This window comes from Rhincodon typus, chromosome 14 (genome assembly GCF_021869965.1).
Source record: "Rhincodon typus isolate 14 chromosome 14, sRhiTyp1.1, whole genome shotgun sequence".
In the NCBI taxonomy this organism is placed as follows: domain Eukaryota; kingdom Metazoa; phylum Chordata; class Chondrichthyes; order Orectolobiformes; family Rhincodontidae; genus Rhincodon; species Rhincodon typus.
Window position 1 is genome coordinate 12,839,936 of NC_063345.1, and position 22,457 is coordinate 12,862,392.

Genomic DNA, 22,457 nt, shown 5'->3' on the forward strand with positions numbered 1-22,457 from the left:
TGAATTTTTTTTTTAAACGTTTTCTTTTACACATTCTATAATCCCTCTACAATCCATTGCTTCTCTACAGTGCATAGTGCTTCAATGGACACGAAATAGCTTGGCATAATAGGTACAAGGGACAATGACGAGGATATAACCCAGCAGTGGAGACAGCGTGGTTGGGACATGGGTATGGCCACAGCACCTTACATTTTCTATTGTAACTGAGATGAAGTCCCACAAGACCAAGGAGGCATTTTCAATGGCCTGCCTTAACTCTCGATAATCCCTGTGGCTACCTTCACACACTTTCCTACACCAGCCAACAACACCCCACCGCACAAAAAACAGAGCAGATCCTGACCATGCGTGCAATTTATCACGAGGGAAGTATTGAAAGCCAGGAATTTTCCTGGCACCGCTGCCCGCTTTGGTGATGAAATTCCAGGCCTACGACTCCAAATGTTGGGCATGCCAAAGCAACTGGAGAACAGCATGGCACAGTGACAGCACTGAATGTGCACACACAACCATATCTCCTCACATGAAGGTCACTCCAGTGGAGAACAGCCAAGAGACACTGGAGAGAAAGTAGCGAAGACTCCCAGTTACAGAGTGCCATCCTGAAGACGCCCCCATATCTCATCTTTCTGTCTTCTCTTAGTCAGCCAATCCTCTATCCATGTTAATATACCTCCAACACCATGGTCTCTCATCTTACTTACATAGCCATATGCTTGGTACCTCATCAAACACCTTACGGAAAAGCAAATATTTTACACTGGCAGGTTGCCCCTTATCTATTCTGCTTGTTACCTCTTCAAAAGAATCCTAGTTAACTTGGCCATCATGATTTCCCCTTCATGAGGCCATGCTGACTCTGCTTAATTATATTAATTTCCTAAATATTCTGCTATTATATCCTTGATAATAGATTCTAACATTTTCCCAATGAGAGAAATCAAGGTCCAAGATCTCTCCCCAAACTCAACTGCCATTTCAGGACAACTCAACTGCACTAAATTACTGTTGGAAAGCTCTCTCAATCAGATAAACATGTGGGGGTTAAAGATCACAATTCAAGCTCAGGATCCAATTACAAGAAACTTGGTTTCTCTTAGACTGGCTGACACCATCTGAAATGCAACCAATCGGAGTGCGGAGCCATCACCTCCTGCTCTCCCTCATGAAGGGTGCACTTTTTGTTCTATATTCTCCAGCGTACATACCACCTAAAGCTGCTATCCCTCCAGCGGCTGGGCAAACAAGGTTTTACGGCACTGTTTAGGGTTTCAACACAAAGAAGGGAGAACTTTCAGTTTGGTCAAAAGAGCTTAAAATTCAAGCTCTCTCTCCATTTCTGTCTCCATGCCAATTTGCACTGAGTGCAGTAACAGTGGTTGATTCACTAACTGCTGGAGTCCGAAACTACAGGGTATAAGTTTAAGGTGAGGGGGTAAGATTTAGAAGGACCTAAGGAGCAACATTTTCATGCAGAGGGTGGTGCATGTATGGAACAAGCTGACAAGGAAGTGGTGAAGGCTGGTACAATTATAACATTTAAAAGGCATCTGGATGGGTACATGAATAGGAAGAATTGAGAGGGATTTGGGCCAACGCTGGCAAATGGGACTAGATTAATTTAGGATATCTGGTCGGCATGGATGAGTTAGACCAAAGGGCCTGTCTCCATGTTGTACAGCTCTATGACTCTATCTGCTTTATACTCCTGTTGAATTTGAAAGTTCTGCCCGAGCACAGCTCATCACATCACTCTCAGAAAGAGAAAAATGCCTTCTTTGAAGATTAGACTCTCCTCTGACCGCCATCTCCATTTGCTAAGGCTTGTTATCAAACTGTGAAAATCAGAGACAACTTGTTGTTTTATTCACTCATGAGACATGGGCATCACTGGATGGTCAACATTTATTGCCCATCCATTGCTACCCTTTGAGAAGGTGGTGGTGAGCTGCCTTCTTGAACTGCTGCAGTCCATGTGCTGTAGGTTGACCCACATGTTCTTGTTAGGGAGGGAATACTGTTGGGGAGGGAATTCCAGGATTTTGACCCAGCAACAGTGCAGGAATAGCAATATATTTCCAAGGCAGGATGGTGAGTGGCTTGGAGGGGAATTTGGAGGTGGTGGTGTTCCCATATGTCTACTGCCCTTGTCCTTCTAGACGGAAATGGTCATGGGTTTGGAAGGTGCTGTCTGAGGATCTTTGGTGAATTTCTGCAGGGCATCTTGTAGATAGTACACACTGCTGCTACTGAGCATCGGCAGTGGATGCTTATCGATGTGGGGCCAATCAAGCAGGCTGCTTTGTCCTGGACAGTGTTAAGCTTCTTCAGTGTTGTTGGAGCTGTACTCATCCAGGCAAGCGGGGAGCATTCCATCATACTCCTGACTTGTGTCTTGTAGATGGTGGACAGGCTTTGGGGAGTCAGGAGTTACTTGCCTCAGTGTTCCTAGCCTCTGACCTGCTCTTGTAGCCACTGTGTTTATGTGGTTAGACCAGTTCAGTTTCTGGTCTAGAAATTGTCTGCTTCCTAACTTATCCACACAAATCAGGACACCCCAGGTTTCTACCAAGTGAACACTCAGGTACAGCACTGAGATTGAACCTGGTATTTCACGATAGGATAGGAGGAGTGCAGCAGGTGACGAGGGGAGTTGGCGAGATAGAAATTGCTCCTGATGACTGTCTAGCTGAGTTTGCGAAGGTACTTGGTGATCATCCTCCACTCTAATACTGTGGTGGGAGACTAGCCCAGTGACAACCATCCCCAATACGATTGACAGACACATGAGCAAAGTCCCGAGACAGAAGGAAATAGGGGAGGAGGGGATGAAGGGATTACAAACTGAGCACGCACGGTTCTCCGACTTTAACCACAGTCATTATTTCATCCAGGTTTCAGTTTCCAACAGTGCTCCTATAATTAAGCACCACAATTGATGATGCAAAGATTGCGCAGATTGGGTTGATTTAATTTTTTTAGGTTCAAGGAGACCAGTTACGTTCAATGGTAATAATTAAATACTGCACAATAGGTGCCTTACCCTTATGTATTCCAACCAATGAGTTGAATCAATATTTGACAGCCACTTGGCCTCATCTATCACAGGGTAAACGACATCCTTCAGTTTCCTGAGAGACTCCCTCATGACGTGGATGTTATGGATTTCCAAGAATATCAGCTCAGCGTTTGAATAGGCGGATTCACTCTCGTAGCCTCCACCTTTTGCCTATTAGATAGTGGCGATTATGCAAATATCATTGGAACAGGAAAAACATAAAGACAAGACTCAATGCATGACCACAGCAGCTAAGCATACAGCATGAATATTACAAAGAGCTGAAATTCTACTTCAGTTAATTGCCCTACAAAATTGGTTTAACTCAATCAGTCGGTTCACAACGCAGAATGACACCAACAGTACAGGTTCAATTCTCAAACTGGCTGAGGGCATCGTAAATAATTCTCTTTCTCAACCTCTGAATTTGCTGCAGTGGGTTAAAGATTTCTAAGTTTGCAACCACATTTTTTTTGAAAACAGTCTATTTACAGCCACTTTTATTGCCTCATAACATGACTTCCATAGAAACAGAGAAAACAGGAAGTGGAGTAGGCCATTCAGCCCTTCAAACCTGCTCCGCCATTCAGTATGATCATGGCTGATCATCCAACTCAGACCTCTTTTCCCACTTTCACCCCAACATCCTTTGATCCCTTTAGCTCTAAGATCTATATCTAACCTCTTTGTGAAATCATTCAATGTAATGGTCCCAACCACTTTCTATGACAGAGAATTCCACAGACTCATTGTTCTCAGGATGAAGAAATTTCTCCTTATCTCAGTCTTAAATAGTCTACCCTGTATCCTTAGACTGTAACTCCTGGTTCTAGACTCCTGAACGAACAACAGCATCCTTCCTGTGTTTACCTTGTCTCCTCCTGTTAGAATTTTATAGCTTTCTATGACAGCACCGCACCCCACCCCACCCCCGTCATTCTTCTAAACTCCAGTGAATATAGTCCTAAAGGATCCAGTCTCTCCTCATATGTCCATTCAGCCTTCCCATGAACCAGTCTGGTTCACTGCACTCCCTCTGAAGCCAGAACATCCTTCTTCAGAGAAGGAGACCAAAAGCACACACAATATTCCAAGTGTGGTCTCACCAGGGCCCTGAACAATTGCAGCAATACATCCCTGATCCTGTACTCCAATCATCTCACTACAAAGACTAACATGCTATTTGCCTTCTTCATCGCTTACTGCATCTGTATCTTTACTTTCAGAGACTGCTGCACATGGCAGCAGACCCCCACCCACACACCCGTTTCCCAATCAATCGTCACTCAGGTAAAAATCTACTTTTCTGTTCTTCCTACCAAAGTGGATAGCCTCACATTTATCCACATGATCTTTCAACTGCCATCATGTTTGCTAACTTATTCCATGTGTCCAAACCACACTGAAGCGTCTCTGCATTCTCCTCACAGCTCACCCTCCCTCCCAGTTTTATGTCATCTGCAAACTTGGAGGTATTTAGTTCCCTCATGTAAATCATTAACATATATTGCGAACAGCTGGGATACAAACACAGATTCCTGAGGTATCCCACAAGTCCCTGGTTGCCACTTGGAAAAAGACTCATTTACTTCTCTTCTTTCCAACCAGTACCCTCTCTACTTCAGGACAGCGCTCCCAATGCCACGCGCTTTAATATTACAGGTTGAAAGATGCTAAACGTGACAAGCACCTTACTGGCGTCTGCCACACTACTTTGCCGAGCATCGAAGATGATTAACTTGTGACTCTGGGCATTGGCGTCCATGATGGTTTGTAAATATTTCTCGTCCTCCTTACACCGTTTGTCATTTGGCCCCACCAATGGCTGGCTGCATCGAGTAATCGTCGCTTGGCTTTCTGGGTGGATCCAAGACAAAACCTGAAGGAGGAGGTAGAAAGAGTCTTTGGGTAGAGCAACGCTCAGTATGTTAGAGTACAGCATTTGAAATTTAATCATTGAGGGGACGTGGGTTCCACAGGGACAGTGGTAAAGTCACTTAGTCCCACAAGCCCATTTCAGCAGTCAGTGGGACTGGGGCTGGAGTCGAACTGGGTGAATGCAGATGGGTGTTAGGGTCATCAAGTGCAACATGGCAGAGCAGACTTAAGGTGAAACAGAAGAGGGCCGAGCCAGAGGAAGTGCAATGTTGATACGTGGGAATCATAATTTCTTGGAAGGATCTGAGTTCCGAGCTAAGTTTTACTTCTCTCTCTCAGAGCGAAGGGAAGAAGACTCACTCAAAAGACAAGGCAAGAAGGACAAAAACCGATTAAACACACAATGGAGTAGTTATGATTTCAACATCAATGTATTAAATTATAATCACATGCATCTTCCAGATAATTTTTGCCTCGGTTGCAGACTCTTAATGCTTTACTCAGCTGCCAACAAAATGTTGGCACAGCTCAACTTGTAAAGAAGACTCTGAATAACACTGCAGTTTTCTATAAATTGTTGTGATTATGACAGTCAACAAACAGCTGCCTATTTATAACTAGCACATTCCTTTTATTTCTCCCAAACATTTTAATCATGTAACTGCCGTGTGTGTGTGTGTGTGTGTGTGTGTGTGTGTGTGTGTGTATGTTTGTCCGTTTTCCTGCAGTAGCATGTGTCTGTATGTGTTCAGTGTGTGTTCGTGCAATTGAAACGTGTGTTTGTGTGTGTTCATGTACGGGTGACTGTGCTCACTCACACTTGTACATGTTGCCTTTCTAAGTGCCTTGTTAACACCCTCTTTCAGCATTTCCATTACAACTGATTATCAGGCTAATACTCCAACCTCACAAACGTACAGTTATGTTTAGTTAATACTAATTTTTTTTTAAAAGAAGGAAACTACAGATTTATTAAATCAGAAACTGAGTAAGAATTAGTTTTTAATTTAGAGAAATGGAGGAAAATATACAGCTCTTCTTTAAAAAAAGTATTGACCAGAACCTGAGCAGCTTACAGCCCTTTGGTACTGCCTTTCTCACAGGGATTACACAGAGGCTGTTTCAGTGCTGGGTCTATTGCAGAGAGATTCAAAAGGAGGAGGTGTTTCTGTTGGACAGCCAAATGCAGCAACGCCACAGAGACTCAAACAATGAAACAAACTCTTTTAGGAACTCACTGGGATTCGTCCACGCGATCGAAATGCTGCCACTTTACAAAGGTCATCATCTTTGACACTAGTTGGCACCACCACAGTTGAAGGGTAAGTATCGCAGAGTTCATAGTTGCTGTTGATTTTACTGATGACCCAACTTTCATTTGGCAATCCCTGGATAGACCAGAAGGAGAGGGTGAAGAAGAATAAGAGAAGCAAAAGATTGCTGAAACATCAATTCAGCTTTTCTCCAAAGCTGATTTGCTGAGTACTTCCAGCATTTCCGAGGTGGAGGGGAGTGCAGGGGAGGGGAGGTCTGCTTCTCAGGCTAACACATTTGGACTTTGAAAGAAGTTTTAGTCACAAGTTTCTCACCTTAATATTTGGTACGATTAAAATAAATCTTATAAATTGTGTGCGGTCATCCCCCAGACATTTTCTCGTGGCAAGAACCTGCTCAAGGAACCTTCTTGCCATATGAGGAGAGACTGGATCGGTTAAGATTCAGTAATATTCACTGGAATCCAGAAGAATGAGGTAGGATCTCACAGAAACAGAGGAATGACTGGGGTATCCACAACCAGAGGTCACAGTCTAATGATAATGGGTTGGCCGTTTAGGTCTGAGATGAGGAGAAATGTCTTCACCCAGATAGCGGTCAAAACATTGAATGTTTTCAACAGTGAGACAGATATAGTTTATAGGGCTAAAGAAATCAAAGGATATGGGAGAAAATGAGAACAGGGGACTCAGCCATGTTCATATGGAATGACAGAGAATGCTCAAACAGCCAAATGGCCTACTCCTGCTCCTATGTTCGATGTTTCTATGTTTAACGTGGAGAGTCTGCGATGCTGCAGCTCCCACACAGCTCTGATGAACAGGAAACGTTCCTCCTTTTACCGTCTGCCACAGGTATGACAAAGGACTGACAACCAAATTGTTTGCCTGCTTTTATAACAAACCTTCCACGGCCATTATGTCTGGAGGTGGGAATCGGACCTGGAGCTGCTAGTCCAGAGGTAGGGACCTTACCACTGAGCCACAAGATCAGCTGGCAAACTATGTTTTTCTCTCGCGCAGGGCCAATCAGGATGCCTCCTACTTTGTTGTAAAGAGAAACACAACTGCTTCACTAATGCATTTCGGGAAAAAGGTCCCATCAGCCATACCCAGTCTGAATTGTACGTGACTCCAGTCCCATTCAATGGTGCTAACTCTTACAGTCCTCTAGACTGGCCAAGCAAGCTTCTCCACTTGTCATGGCTTTCCAAGGCCAACAACAAGAATGCATCTATGTAACACCTTTAATGTAATATCATGTCCCAGGGTGACTAAGGACGCACAATACACAATCCTTGCCAGGACTGCCCACATGCCGAGAACAGAAGAGGTACAAGACTGACAGCCCCAGTCTACACCTCGCATTGTGGCTAAACTGTGTAGAATTTGTACCAAAAGGTGGCCCACGTTTAAATAATATGCCCCATACCGAAGGAGGGACGACACATGGAATACGCTCTGGGTTAGAGGGACGTTGATGACCCACCTGTCTTTTATATTCTGCCACTGCATCGTATACCTTCCAGCCCTGAACTGGATAGTTCTCCTTATACTTCACCGCAAACAGTGGCTAGACAGGAGAAAGAAAATAGCAACAGCAGGTTATGAGTGGACACATTGTACCTCATCAAGCAGCACATTGTCTGGCATGTTAGCGAGATGTGGCTAAGTGGGAATCCAGATGCTCCTGGTGTGTTTTTAACCAGCAAATAAGAAGCAATTGTCAATGATGCTGAGCGAGTGATGTCTGCAGTCCTGTCTGATAGCACTGGGCCGGGGGGGGGTTAACTTTTTCTCATCAAACACTGCCTGCAAATCATACCTTCCCCGCACAGAATGCAGCATTTCAAGGAGGCAGCTCACCACCACTTTCTCCACTAACTAGGGACGGCCAGTAAACGGTGGCCCAGACAGTGACACCCACATCGTGCGTGTGAATTTTATAATTTGCACTATGTCAGCAGCTGAACTTCAAACTCTTTGTGTGTTAGCTAATACGATGACAAAAAGAAAAAAGGGTGTGAGAATATACTTTGATTGTAGAGTGCGTGTTTTACTTGCTTGGTTACTGCATGTGGGTTGCCTGCTAAAATGAACATAGCGGTGGGGAATGCTATACAGACACCATGAGTAAGGGTCAGAGAGGGGAGAAGTCATCATTGACAGCTCAACACACTGGCACCAGCAGCAGGAAGCAACCCAATGGGGAGCTTGGACAGAGAACAAGCAATGTTCCAACTTTAACTCTAATGAAAAGCACTGGGAAAAGAGAGATGGGTCTGGGTGTGGATATGGAAAGCATTCTGAGTCAGTTGCAACAGCTGCACCAAAACAGAAACTGCACCAAGAAATCACAGGCCTGATAAAATTCATGCCAGAATTCACAAACTGCAGTCATATAGAGACACTGCAAAGTTTCACAAGGAACAGTGGTCAATCTGTGTCAAATAAACACACATGTACATTACAGTTACCTACAGTCAGAATCGTACAGCACGGAAACAGACCCTTCCGTCCAACTCATCCATGCTGACCAAGATATCTTAAACTGATCTAGTCCCATTTGACAGCATTTGGCCCATATCCCTCTAAACCCTTACTATTCATGTACCCATCTAGATGCTTTTTAAATGCTGTAATTGTACCAGCCTCCACCACCTCCTCTGGCAGCTCTTTCCATACACGCACCACCCTCGACATGAAAAGGTTGTCCCTTAGGTCCCTTCTAAATCTTTCCCCTCTCACCTTAAACCTTATGCCGTCTAGTTTTGGATTCCCCCACCCTGGAAAAAAGACCTTGGCTATTCACCCTTTCCACGTCCCTCATGTTTTTATAAACCTCTATATGGTCACCCCTCAGCCTCCGATGGTCCAGGGAAAATAATTTTATTTAATATTTTCTGAAAAGAGCAATATGTTGCTGAAATCTTTCATCAGGACATGTACACAAACCCTCAATGCCTCAGCAGATCAGAGTCAACTGGCCAAGCCCTGATTGGCCTCTTTTCCCATAATATAAATTGTTGTGATGGTTGGAAAATTGGCATTCTTGCATTTGTCCTGATGGATGCAAAATGAAAAGTTTCAATAACATTTCAGCAAGGTTCAAGCTCTTGTACTACTGAGCGGTAGTCCTGTTGATAGTCAGCTTCAGCCTGCATTGAGGAAGGGGATGTTTACAAAAAAATGTTGTTTGTGAGGCTAACACTGTGTTGCTGTGGCTAAAACTGGGCTAGCCAGCACCTTCTATTGGATACACAACAGTCACTTAGCTAATATTTGTTATCACTGGCCACGGTTTTCTGAGAGGCTTGTGTAAGAGCCTCTTTAATAAACCACTTCTACTGGCAAGCTTTTCTTTCAGAGATGAACTGTGAAATAGGATGATAACAATTACTTGGTCAGCAAATGATTATGTTTTAAGAAGACTGTCCCAGGTTATTTCAACAGGACTACCGCTCAGTAGTACAAGAGCTTGAACCTTGCTGAAATGTTATTGAAACTTTTCATTTTGCATCCATCAGGACAAATGCAAGAATGCCAATTTTCCAACCATCACAACAATTTATATTATGGGAGAAGAGGCCACTCAGGGCTTGGCAGTTGACTCTGATCTGCCGAGGCATTGAGGGTTTGTGTACATGTCCTGATGAAAGATTTCAGCAACATATTGCTCTTTTCAGAAAATATTAAATAAAATTATTAAAAGAACAAAGGACAATACAGCACAGGAACAGGCCCTTCAGCCCTCCAAGCCTGTGCCAACACATTTTGCCTTTCCATATTAAAACTGTCTTTACTTACAGGATCCGTATCCCTCTATTCCCTTCCTATTCATGTAATCATCCAGGTGTTTCTTGAATTCTGCTATTATGCCTGCTTCCACCACCTCCTCTGGCATCGCGTTCCAGGCACTCACCACCCTTTATGTGAAAAATGTGCCTTGCACATCTTTTTTAAACTCTCCCCCACCCTCGCACCTTGAACCTGTGTCTCCTAGTAATTGACCCCTCCACTCTGGGGCGGAAAAAAAAGCCTAAAATCTGGTAAATTTAAATACCGACAACAGTAAACAGACCACCAGGCATGTGGGACTGCTGTTGTCTTAGTCACATGATACCGTGACTAAGGTTTCAGTGAGTGTTTGCAACATTTGCCTTGATTGACACAGACCTGCATTCATTTTTGCTTTCTCCAGCCAACTTTACCTTCACACAGCCGGTTCAGGAGCCTGAAAATCTCACAGCCAGACCTCGATGGAATTTAACTTGCATGGATACAAAAACCCACTTTAACCTGGAACTGAATTCAGCTTTTGAGGGGAAAAATGCAGCTGTTACTCCTCATCCTAATGCACTATGGATTGCTAATAGGTGATTTTACAGGGCGATCATTCCTGTGAAGCTAAATGATGGGTTTTAGCAGTACTCCTACTAACTCCCTTCAAGCCTGTGTTACAACTGGCTGAAATTTAAGGTTGGAAGCACTGGGGTGACACAAGGCTTCTGAAAGACTGGTTCTGGCCTTTCACTCAGAATGGGAAATAAACATTTTGTCTGTGCAATCTGTGATTGACAGTGACAAATCGTTTGGCAGCACAACATGTTCTGTCACTATTAAGCACTGAGCAGCTATTGAGTGTGTCACTGATCTCAAAATACAACTCAGTAAAACACAGCAGCTTAGTAAGCACTTGATCCCCAGTGTCCACTTTCACTCAATGTCCCCTCACCACAGCTCCCTAAACAATAGAATAATGCCCTTCTAGATTCTCAGAAATCCATCTGGCCAATTCAGACCCAAGAATTCACTGTACATAAACTGGTGCTAACACAATCTTTGAAATGATTCATAATCACTGATACTTTAAAACTAATTCTCCAGGTCGTTTTCTCCCAGATAGCTTAGGGTCATACAGCTGTACAGCATGGAAACAGATCCTTCAATCCATCTCCTCCATGCCAACCAGATATCCTAAATTAAACTAGTCCCATTTGCCAGCATTTGGCCCATATCCCTCTAAACCTTTCCTATTCATATACCCATCCTGATGCCTTTTAAATGTTGTAATTGTACCAACCTCCACCACTTCCTTTGGCAGCTCATTCCATACATGCACCATCCTCTGCATGATAAAGTTGCCCCTTAGATCCCTTTTAAATCTTTCCCCTCTCATTTTGGACACTCCTACCCTGGGGAAAAGTCCTTGACTAATCACCCTGTCCATGCCCCTCATGATTTTACAAACCTCTATAAGGTCACCCCTCAGCCTCTGACGCCCCAGGGAAAATAGCCCCAGCCTATTCAGCCTCTCCCTATAGCTCAAACACGCCAACCCTGGCAACATCCTTGTAGATCTTTTCTGAAGCCTTTCAAGTTTCCCAACATCTTTCTTATAGCAAGGAGACCAGAACTGAACACAATATTCCAAAAGTGACCTAACCAATGTCCTGTACAGCCACAACATGACCTCCCAACTTCTATACTCAACGCCCTGACCAATAAAGACAAGCATACCAAATGCCTTCTTCACGATCCTATTCTACCTTGACTCCACTTTTAAGGAACTATGAACCTGCACCCCAAGGTTTCTTTGTTCAGCAACACTTCCCAGAACCTTACCATTAAGTGTGTAAGTCCTGCCCTGACTTGCCTTTCCAAAATGCAGCGCCTCACATTTATCAAGATTAAACTCCATTTGCCACTCCTCAGCTTGACAGCCCATCTGATCAAGGGTCCACTGTACTCTGAGGTAACCTTCTTTGCTATCCACTACACCACCAGCTTCCAAACACTGAATTTCATTTGGACAATATTTGTACCCTGTTAATAAAATGCCGTTTTCCCAAGGTAAGGTAAAGATAGCCACTTCGTAGAATGAATGAATGCGTTTGTCTAGATAACGGTATTTTAGGCAGGATGGTACACAGCATATTGTACGGGTGACACATATTAAAAGGGCACTCACTTGAACAGATTGCTGTCTGATCTGATATAGCAATTTATGCTCTTCTGAAACAACAAAATCAATTGTTGAATTAAAGTAGTATTTTTTGTAAATGTACAGAACTATTTTGGACCTTTATACTTACTTGTAGATAATTTAAGAATAAAGAATATTTTTTGCAATAAACAAAAATCTGTTTATATCACTAAAGCTTGGGGCAGCTGCTGCCAAGGTACAGTGGGGAAAGACTACAGTTTAAGATCTTTCTGCCAAATATAACAAGCACTTGTTAAATGTTTAGACCCCCTCATTGCCTTAACGAAGTATAAATAGTTTTGCTTCATGATTAGAAAATACGTTTTGTTCTTGCAACTGATTGAAGCTATAATGAGGAACAAATTCCACTGTATTTTCTGCAAGGTCTGTCCAGACTGGTTTTGGACCTTTATACTTACTTATAGATAAATTATAAATAAAGTATATTTTTGCAATTTAAAATAAAATAAAGTAGGCAGAACAATGGACAGCAGGTTTCATATTCAATTGGAAAATTCAAAAAAGCAGAACTGCCTCTAGTCTCAGCCCAGACTTTCAGGAGATTGAAAGGGTGGTGTGGCTGGTGGAAATTAGTGAAGGTTTGTATTCTGGATTAGCATCCACTGGTTCCTGGCAGAATCCACACGTATCAATTTCAGGCAAGATCTGTGAAGCCCCACACGGTCAAATAACCTACTGGCAATCAGTGTTGAGTAAATGATGGGCACTCACTGGACAGTTGCTGGAGCCCAGGGGAGGGTAGAGAGGGAAGAAGAGAAGCCCAGAAATGGACAAGTTGATTAAGTCAACAATCTACTAGCTGGATTTCTCTGCAGAGAGTTGGCACAAACAGCTGAGAGGCCTCGTTCTGTACTGTAATGACGCATTGACAGCAACATTAACTCTGTGTAACAGTGGTGCAGATAAAAGTGTTCTCAGCAGCTAGCCTTCAAACAAGTGCAGAAGACACAGCTGTGACTTGCAACCTTCTGCCAGTATACTGTCAATTGTACAATACAAAGAACTTTGCATTCAAATTATAATCAGCAATTTACTTTATAGAAAGTCTCACTTGAGCAGCTCATCAGACAGCTATCAGCGTTACACTGATTGAACAGTTCAAACATAACACAATGCTGAGCACACTTACCAAGTTCTTCGAGACAGGAAAAGCGTACTGTGTTAGGTTCTCAAAGATCTCGAGTTTACCATGTTCTTCCTGTTTGTATGCAAACCGCAGATTTCTCATATCCTGTTAACACAGTTGGAGAATGTCAAGTCTAATCACGTCTTGACCAGAAGCACAACGACAAAGCGGAAGCTTCTGAGGTTTGACTGCATCAGGAAATGCTAGATTTCTAGGCTGAGAATTCGAGAAACAATCTCAAAAGAAGCAGAAGAGGAAACTGCTCTATATGATGAAGGCAAAACTATAGCTGCTTCGTCAATGACCTCCCCTTCATCATAAGATTGGCGGCACAGTGGCTCAGTGGTTAGCACTGCTGCCTCACAGCACCAGGGACCTGGGTTCAATTCTAGCCTCGGGCGACCGTCTGTGTGGAGTTTGCACATTCTCCACGTGTCTGTGTGGGTTTTCTCCGGGTGCTCCGGTTTCCTCTCACAGTCCAAAGATGTGCAGGCTAGGTGGATTAGCCATGTTAAATTGCCCGTGGTTTTCAGGGATGTGTAGATTAGGGGGATGGGTCTGGGCAGGATGCTCCGAGGGTCGGTGTGGACTTGTTGGGCCAAGGGGCCTGCTTCCACACTCTAGGGATTCTATGAATTCTATGAAGATCAGAAGTGGGGATATTCGCCAATGACTGCACAATGTTCAGTACCAAAGGTGACTCCTCAAATACTAAAGCAGTGCATGTTCAAATGCAAGATGGTTTGGACAATAACCAGGCTAGGGTTGACAAGCAGCAAGTAACATTCACACTGTACAAACGCTAGGCAGTGACCATCTGCAACAAGAGACAATCTAACCATCACCCCTCAACATTCAATGGTGTTACTGTCAATGAATCCCCTCCTATCAACATTGTTGGGGTTACTAAAGGCCAGGAACTGAATTGGACTCACCATAAAAACACAGCGGTTACAACAGCAGGTCAGAGACTAGGAACACTGCAGCGATTAACTCACCTCCTGACTCAGAGCCTGTCCACCATCTACAAGGCACAAGTCAGGAGTGTGAGTGAATACTCCCCACTTGCCTGGATGAGTGCAGCTCCAACAACACTCAAGCAGCTTGACACCATCCAGGACAAAGCAGCCCGCTTGATTGGCACTACATCCACAAACATCCACTCCCTCCACCACCGACACTCAGTTGCAGCAGTGTGTACTATCTACAAGATGCACTGCAGAAATTCACCAAAGATCCTTAGGCAGCATCTTCCAAACCCACGATCACTTCCATCTAGAAGTTCAAGGGCAGTAGATACATGGGAAACACCACCACTTGCTAGTTCCCCTCCAAGCCACTCGCCATCGTGACTTGGAAATATATCACCATTCCTTCACTGTCACTGGGTCAAAATCCTAGAATTCCCTCCCAAAGGACATTGTGGGTCAATCCACAGCAGGTGGACTGTAGCAGTTCAAGAAGGCAGCTCACAACCACCTTCTCAAAGGCAATAAATGCTGACCCAGCCAGCAATGCTCATGTCACAAGAATGGAATAAAAAAGGCTGCTTTTAAAATGGACAACAAGGCAAATGGACAATAATTCTGTAAAACAAAAGCGTGAGGGCACTGAAATGCTCAGAGGGACACTTCTTTCTGCTACAGAATACAATCAATTTATTTTATCATTTGCTCCACTATCAAACTCGCAACCCAACTCACTCACAGATTGTGGCTCCATACCAAAGAGCAGGACATTCAACCTCTCCATCTCTTCCTTGTGATTGTGAACAATCTGCAGTCTTACTCCACATAGCCATCTTTGTCAAATATTCTTAATACCTGAGACTAATAAAAATCAATACATTCCAGTTTTACAATTAATAACTGATCCAGCACTAATTGCCATTTGTGGAAGAAAGTTCTAAACCTTCACAACATTGCATGAAGGAGTGTTTCCTAATTTCATTCCAGAAATGTCTGCCTCCCATTTTGTACACAGCCCTCCTATTGCTAAACCTCCCCATCCAAATGCGATATGTTCTCCCCATCTATCCCTATCTGTTAAAAAATGAAAGAGCTGTGGATGCTGTAAATCAGGAACAAAAACGGAAGCTGCTGGAAAAGCTCAGCAGGTCTGGCAGCATCTGTAAAAAAAAAAAAGTTCAGAGTTAATACTTCCACAGAACAGTTTTGAGGAAGGGTCACCGGACCTGAAATGTTAACTCTGATTTTTTACTTCACAGATGCTGCCAGACCTGCTGAGCTTTTCCAGCGACTTCCATTTTTATCCCTAGCTGTGCCCCTTCATATCCTGAAAGCTTCAATCAAACCATCCCTTAACTTTCTAAATTCCAAGGAATACAACTAGCATTTGTGTGGCTTCCCCTTGTAATTTAACCATCGCAGTCCTGGTTCCATTCTGATAAACCTGCACTCCACTCCCGCCAAAGCTTTTGAAGGCGCTGTGCCTACAATTTCTCACAGAGCTCCCTGTGTGATGTGTTGAGCACTTTGTGAAACTGCTCCATGGGTTCTGCTTCTTTTTCCGATCGCAAAAGTCATAAATAGTAAACGTTACCTTGCACACGATTTCCAAGCCACAGGAGTTCTCTTGGATGCCAGCAATCTTTTCAATACGACTCACAACCCCGAGTGGAACATCAAGGGTGAAAGGGGGGTCCTGGTTTATAAAAACAAACCTGAGAGTGAGGGACGGAAATCAGAGAGAAATGGGACGGAATTCCTCCTTCTACAAAAACAAAGGCCTGCAGGTGCTGGAAATCCGAAATAAAAACTCGAAGTGCTGGAGAAACCCGGCAGCTGTAAGGAGAAAACTGGGTTAGCTCTGCAAGTCCAGCAACTATTCACTGGAACACACTTTGGTCCCAAAGAAGAGTCAAATCAGACTCTTTAGAAGTTAACTTTGTTTTCCTCTCTCCACAGATGCTGCCGGGCCTGCTGAGATTCCTCCAGTACTTTGAGTTTTCATTTGGAATTTTGTTTTTGCGGTTGCTTATTTAATCTCTTCACAACACAGGTACTTATCAGCAGGAGTGGTCCATTTGGCTCTTTGAGCCTGCTCTGCTGTGTCATGGCAACATGGCTGATCTGACTGGATGAGACAACACTTCCCCAATTGTCCCACATAACCCTTGACCCCCACCATCCCACTTTCCTCAAACATTGAGAACTCTTTACTCCTTAATCAATATTCTCAAAAACAGACCACTGTTCATGATTTCTTTGCCTTTTGTGGAAGTTTACGGTGGCCAATTTGGCCGCTGCTTTCCATTTATTGAAACAACAACTTGCATTCATAAAGCACCTTTCACATCCATAAAATGTGCTTCATAAAGCATAGAGTCAAAATTTAACTCCAAACCACAAGACGTGAGGTCAACCAACCAACTCGGGTAGGTTTGAAGGAACATCTTAAAGTAAGAAAAGAAGAAACAATTTAAGGAGCAAATTGCAGGGCTCAAGACCCAAGCAACAGAAAGCATAGCTTTCCACCCTTCAGGTGGAAAAATGTACAGAGTTGGCACTTACCAGAGCGAAAGAAGTCAAATATATTTGATTTTATTTTAAATAGACCATTAACCTATTGGAAAAGCCACCGGAAGCTACTACTGCCTCACGCTAAGGGACATCTTTTGGAGAAGGATTTTCTCAGTTTCTCTTCAATCTTTTCACCGAATGGAATGTAAAGCCACTCCCAATATGGATGGATCTGTCATCAACAATCAGTGCAAACTCCCAGCACGTTCACAACACGTTTTTTATAACCAAAAAGACAGGGGTGAAGACTGCCCTGGTGTATTAAAGTATAAGGAGCATACACCATCAGCACTGTTAAACTTACCCGCTCCACACTTTTAAAGTACAGTTTGTATTCAGTGACAGTGAGTGTTCCGCTGATGGCCCCAATGAAAGGACAGATGTACGTGACGTCTTTGGCTGTGAAGCAAATGTAGATATTATATTTTTTTAACTCCGTCCATCTACTTTATTTCACCTGAGCCTTTTGGCTTAAGCAGCAATCCAAACTGCTGTACTCTTCAATTCAGTGCCTGCATGGAGACCCTGCTGTCAAACAGGATCTACTCATAAAATGCCCGTTGCATTGAAGACACACACACACAAACACACACAAACACACACAAACACACACAAACACACACAAACACACACAAACACACACAAACACACACAAACACACACCTCTGTCTTCACAAGGAGACACGAGGAAGTGAAGGGATTTTGCAGGAGAGAAAACCGGAGGCAATTCACAGAAAGGGTTGAACGGGGTTTCTGGAGATTAGAGGAGAGGGAGAGAAAAGTCTCACGGTTTGGGATCAGGAAAAGGCTAGAATCACGGTGCAGCAGCAGCAAACAGGAAACACAGAGAATGCTGGGATGAATCTTGTTGAAACGCTGGGGGAAGGTGGGGGTGCGTTCTCCCTGGCTAGAGAGTCAGTGAGTGAACTGCCCACTTCTTTTCAGGCAGTCCCGCCAAACCACGAGCCAATCAGGAGGTGGTGAGGGTGTGCGGCAGGCCTTCCCCCGGAACTAAGGCCCAGGGCCGGAGTTCTTGCCCACTGGATGGCTGCTGGCCAATCAGAGGAGCTGGCTCTTGTGCTCAGCAGCGCCATGGGGAACTGGTGGCTGCTGCTGGAAGAACACCCACTGGAGGAACGTAGGCCATGGTGGTTAAGTAGGGGATTATGCGGGATGGGGTTTGTGGGGTGAAGGGGACAAGGGATCAGTGGTGCAGGTGGCGAACCCCCTTCCCAAAGCCCAGACGCTCAATCAGACACTGCGTGTTTTTGATGGAGGGATTCCATGCCCCCTCTCGGTCCTCTCACACACCCCTTAACTGTGCCACACAGTGCCAGCTGTCACCATGTTGCATATTGACAGATTGGCCTACAATGGTTAAGTGGGTATTAACTGGCCACACCACGGCCTCAACTGGCCGTGGGACTGGAGTTCCGCTTTGGGCCTCACTGGACAGACTTAATTCTGGAGGAGGGTTCAAGTATGGCACCATCCTGCCTGATTCAGTGGACTTACAGCCACCAGCAGGAGCAGACAGTTCCACTAGAAGAGTCAGGTATAGCTAACGAGGAGACATCAGGAGCTGGGAATGGGGAGAAACTATTGTTATACAGACGCTGAAATAGAGACAGCAATCATTCAATCAGCTGCAGTTCCAAATAGGTTAACACTGAATTAGGAACACTGATTGTGACCAGTCTGCTAGCTCCAATTCTTGCTTTGACTCCTTTAATAGCCAACTGCAGAATAAGACTGCAGAGAGAGGCAAGTGAGGATAAAGATCTTGAAGCTGATTGTTGGGGAGCAGGAGCCACTGGAAGAAATGAGAATGTGTGACAGAGACTTCAGGCAATAGTGTGATGGGACAATACTTTGTGGGAAAGGGCTTAGTGACACGAGTTCTGAATTATCACAAGTTTGTAAAGTTGAAATAATTCACTGCTGTGCGCTCAAGAGCTCCACTTGTACGAGCTCTGCCGAGTACAGAAATGAGTTACATTGACCTAGAAATCCTGGGTTTGTTCTCCAGTCTGTACGGAGTTCACATCTCTCCACCTGCACAGAAATATGCCTCCTCCCTCTCTCTGAGTTTCCAGGAGGCAGAGACACAGAGTGCCAGGGATTCACTGCTCTCATTTTCCACCCAGCTGTTGGGTAATGCACACACAGAGCACAAGCTGGACACAAAACATCACAGTTTAATAGCCTGTTAATTCACACTTCCCCAGCTCACACAAAAGTGAGTGGATGTTTAAGTAAGTGCTTGAGAAGACAGGGATGGGGGCTATTGAAGAATAAACTAACATCCAGACACCGATCATTCAAGAATAATGTTTGATTACACAATACATTTAATCATCAATAATAAAAGATTCCAGTTACTGCTGGGCTCTTCAAAAAAAAATGACGTTTTACGAAAGTATAGTAAAAAAAAAACCTGGTCAATTATTGTAGGAACTTGGCTTCGATTGAGACTTTACGTAAGGCACCAATCTCAAGGCAAAGCAGAGGTAATTTTGCACAAATTTAAAACACTGGGCTCTCCGCCAACTTGCCTGTCAGAGTTTAGGGGCCCTGAAAATGGAGGCCAAGATGACTTTTCAGTCTTTTTTCAAAGGAATGCTATTATTCATTTTAGTCATTTTAAGCTTTTTTTTAAAACAAGCTAAGACTTGAAAGACCACTTAGAAATGTAAAATACAGAAACTTACCAATTGCTTTGATAGCTTCCCCTGGAAAAAGTGGTGCCTCCTCCATTTGAGCCAGTTTATTTCCATCCCTTAGCACCTGACAATTAACCAAACCCAGTTAAAGGCACAGCCCACCCATTAATCTCACCTTCTTTGCATATATTCTGTCACCTCTCTCTCTGTCTCTTCATAAAAGCATCTCCAGTGTTACCTAAATCTGTCACAGTTTCTTCCCAAATACCCACCTGACAATTCCAAAGCTATTTCAGAAAATTCAAATTAAAATCACCCCTTCCTTTCGTAGTTCAGATTAATCTGAAACAGTAAATCCTCTACAAAATAAATAGGGAATTAAAACAAACGCTTCATGGCAGATTGCTAGGAAACAATGGAATGCATGTTTTCCTTTGTCACAGCTTTCAGGCCATCAAACAAAGGCAGTTTAGAATTAACAGCCATATTTTTGGCTTTATCCTGGGATATTTTCCTCCACCCCCACCTCACTAAGCTAAAGTCCACATTCCCCTTGATTTATTTAACAGGTTGACTGCTGCAGTTTTAGTGTGCAACTCTTTCAGTTTGCTACCTTACCAACAGACTATTCTCTTGTTTCTGATAGGGTGACCAGACTTTCAAACGTCAAAACTGGGACACAGCGAGAAGCCATGGAAGGAGGTTTGGCACGTTGGCAAGCCAATGTTCAGGAGGAAGGGCAGCTGAAGGTGGGAGGGTCTGGAGATGACATCCCTGGGACTATGTCCCAGAGTAGACAACCCTGCTGTAGAGATCATTTAAACGGTGTCAACGGAGGTGGGGCTATCAGCATCAACAAGAGCAACCAATCAGCTCTGATGAAGAGTCATCTAGTCTCAAAACATTAGCTTGCTCTCTCTTCACCGCCACTGCCTAACCTGTTGTAATTTGCTGCATTATTTTGCTATCAGTATCGATACCAGCATCTGTAGTAATTTGCTTCTAGATGGCAACAGCTCTCTGGGAGACAAGGAGGGTACAAATGCTGGGAGGGGTACAGGTCTGCTGCATTCAATGAAATATTATTTGACAGGTAGAAGGACAAAATTTCACAGAAATGTCCTCCTTCAACAAAATAAAGGTGGAAACTGGGGCATTTGAACTACTGTTAGGAAGCTGTCGGGACTCGAAGTACATTTGTTGAAGATCAGGGACTGTGCTGGAGAAAGCAGGCTGTCTGGTCACCCTCATTTCTGATCATTAACCTTATTCTGTTGATGATGGATGATTGCAGTCTGTTCTGCGGATACAGCACAGTATAATAAAACATCTTGAATGAACATAGTGCCTGCAGTAATTTAGCATAACTGGATTAACATTAAACATGCTTTTGCGTGGTACAAATGCAGATAAACAGCCAATCCCTCATAAGCACAGCATGAGCCTTTTCATTCCTGCCTTAGTGGTGTAGAATTCCATTACAGAGCAGCTCAATTACTCCATTAGACCAAACTAATGAATTAACCTCACTGAAGCATTTTATTGCAATATATGCACATTCCATTTCACAAACATACGTATTTATATAATGCATTGTTAGAAAGCACTGCACAGTTGATGATTTGTTTTAGTAACACTGTGGAACACTGCTAATCTGAATCCTGTACATTCAGCAATCTGAACTGACAGTTTGCTTTGTAAACAGCATCAGGATTGGATACGGGCTCCAGTATGTTTTTTTTAAATTGAACACCAACCCCACCCAATCAAAAAAGAATGATTGTCTTTACTGTTGATTTTATAGTGACTGTCAAGCCGAGAGGCACAGATCACAAAATACAGTAAGTGGCAAAAATTTGTGCAGTACAAATTCAGATTAGCACTGTCCTGCTGAATCATGCAACACAGAACGGGTACTTTTGATCCGAGATGAGAGGGAGCAGTTTGCTTACATGGATTTTTGTTTTGCTTTGAAAACCAAAATACCTGCATGCAATTCATTCATTGGTAGGTGCTGGTTAGCTGAAGTCAGCTACAGGTTTAAAGGGAGTGGTGGGGAAGAAAAAAAATCACATATTTTCAATAAAGAGAAAGATCACTTGCCAAGGATTGTACACCCAGTTTAGGGTCAGCATCAGAATGGGAGGACCCATTGCAGCCATCCTGCTTGTCCTGCAGATCAACGTCAGCAGTTGGGGGGGGGAAGCAGGGGAGCATGCACAAGGTGAGAGGTAACATATGTTACAGTTTACTGACGTGCAAACACTACAGCAAAAGGAAGAGCTAGTACACATTGGGGAGCAATTTTATAGATCTTTTTTCAAAAAAATGGAAGGAAAAAAAGTACATTTTACACAGAGTTAAACAAAAACAAGCATTTCAATTCAATGCAACAAAAAAAGTTTTGACAGCTCACATCTATCGACTAAAATCAATAATGTTAATGGGAAACAGCATGAAAAGTAGAAATGGAATGAACCAGGTCTCTGTCTTTGTGCTTTGGAACTGGTGGCATGTGCCTACAGGCTCTGTTTGAATACTGGGACTCAGGGTTTCTCTTTAGCTGTTTCATGACTGCCCTGCTATGAGATGTGTCAGGATTCAGCATGAGGGAGTCAACATGGTCCACAAGATCCAGATCCAGTGCCGGAATTTGCTGATTTCCAAACAGTGGACGAGGACTGGAAAAGTGACACCAGAGGGCTGGTCAAGTTGTTCTAAAACCTGGACACAGAATCCAGAGTCAGGATTCGGTCCTTTCTTGTAAAGAACTTAAGGATGAGAAATGATGCTAGAGAACTCCCTTGTTTTGGACATTAAGGGGGCTACGACCACACTGACAATTCAAAATTCTACTCACAGGCTGCATTAAATCTGAACTACAGTCAGACAGTAACATTAAAAAA

At 43.6% G+C, this 22,457-nt stretch overlaps 2 protein-coding genes across 4 annotated transcripts in view; one reads left to right on the forward strand and one right to left on the reverse strand.

The window, feature by feature from the left end:
- Nucleotides 1–20,891, forward strand: part of cd99l2 (CD99 molecule-like 2) — a 210,779-nt gene extending 189,888 nt beyond the window's left edge. For both annotated transcript variants that reach the window (XM_048604907.1, XM_048604908.1), the window contains one exon: nt 20,198–20,891. In XM_048604907.1, the coding sequence (XP_048460864.1) occupies nt 20,198–20,202 (5 nt within the window). In that variant the 3' untranslated portion in view covers nt 20,203–20,891. The remainder of the gene's footprint in view (nt 1–20,197) is intronic.
- The window catches only part of mtmr1b (myotubularin related protein 1b), a 59,058-nt gene that overhangs the window by 31,328 nt on the left and 5,273 nt on the right, over nt 1–22,457 (reverse strand). Inside the window, exons 1-9 of one of the 2 annotated variants that reach the window (XM_048604903.1) lie at nt 21,655–21,713; nt 19,600–19,675; nt 17,193–17,287; nt 15,909–16,010; nt 13,350–13,451; nt 7,703–7,786; nt 6,178–6,327; nt 4,752–4,940; nt 3,047–3,232 (exon numbers count right to left, since the gene is read on the reverse strand). In XM_048604903.1, the coding sequence (XP_048460860.1) occupies nt 3,047–3,232; nt 4,752–4,940; nt 6,178–6,327; nt 7,703–7,786; nt 13,350–13,451; nt 15,909–16,010; nt 17,193–17,287; nt 19,600–19,645 (954 nt within the window). In that variant the 5' untranslated portion in view covers nt 19,646–19,675; nt 21,655–21,713. Of the gene's footprint in view, nt 1–3,046; nt 3,233–4,751; nt 4,941–6,177; nt 6,328–7,702; nt 7,787–13,349; nt 13,452–15,908; nt 16,011–17,192; nt 17,288–19,599; nt 19,676–21,654; nt 21,714–22,457 lie in introns of those variants that run through there. The other variant, XM_048604902.1, reaches the window with a different exon arrangement.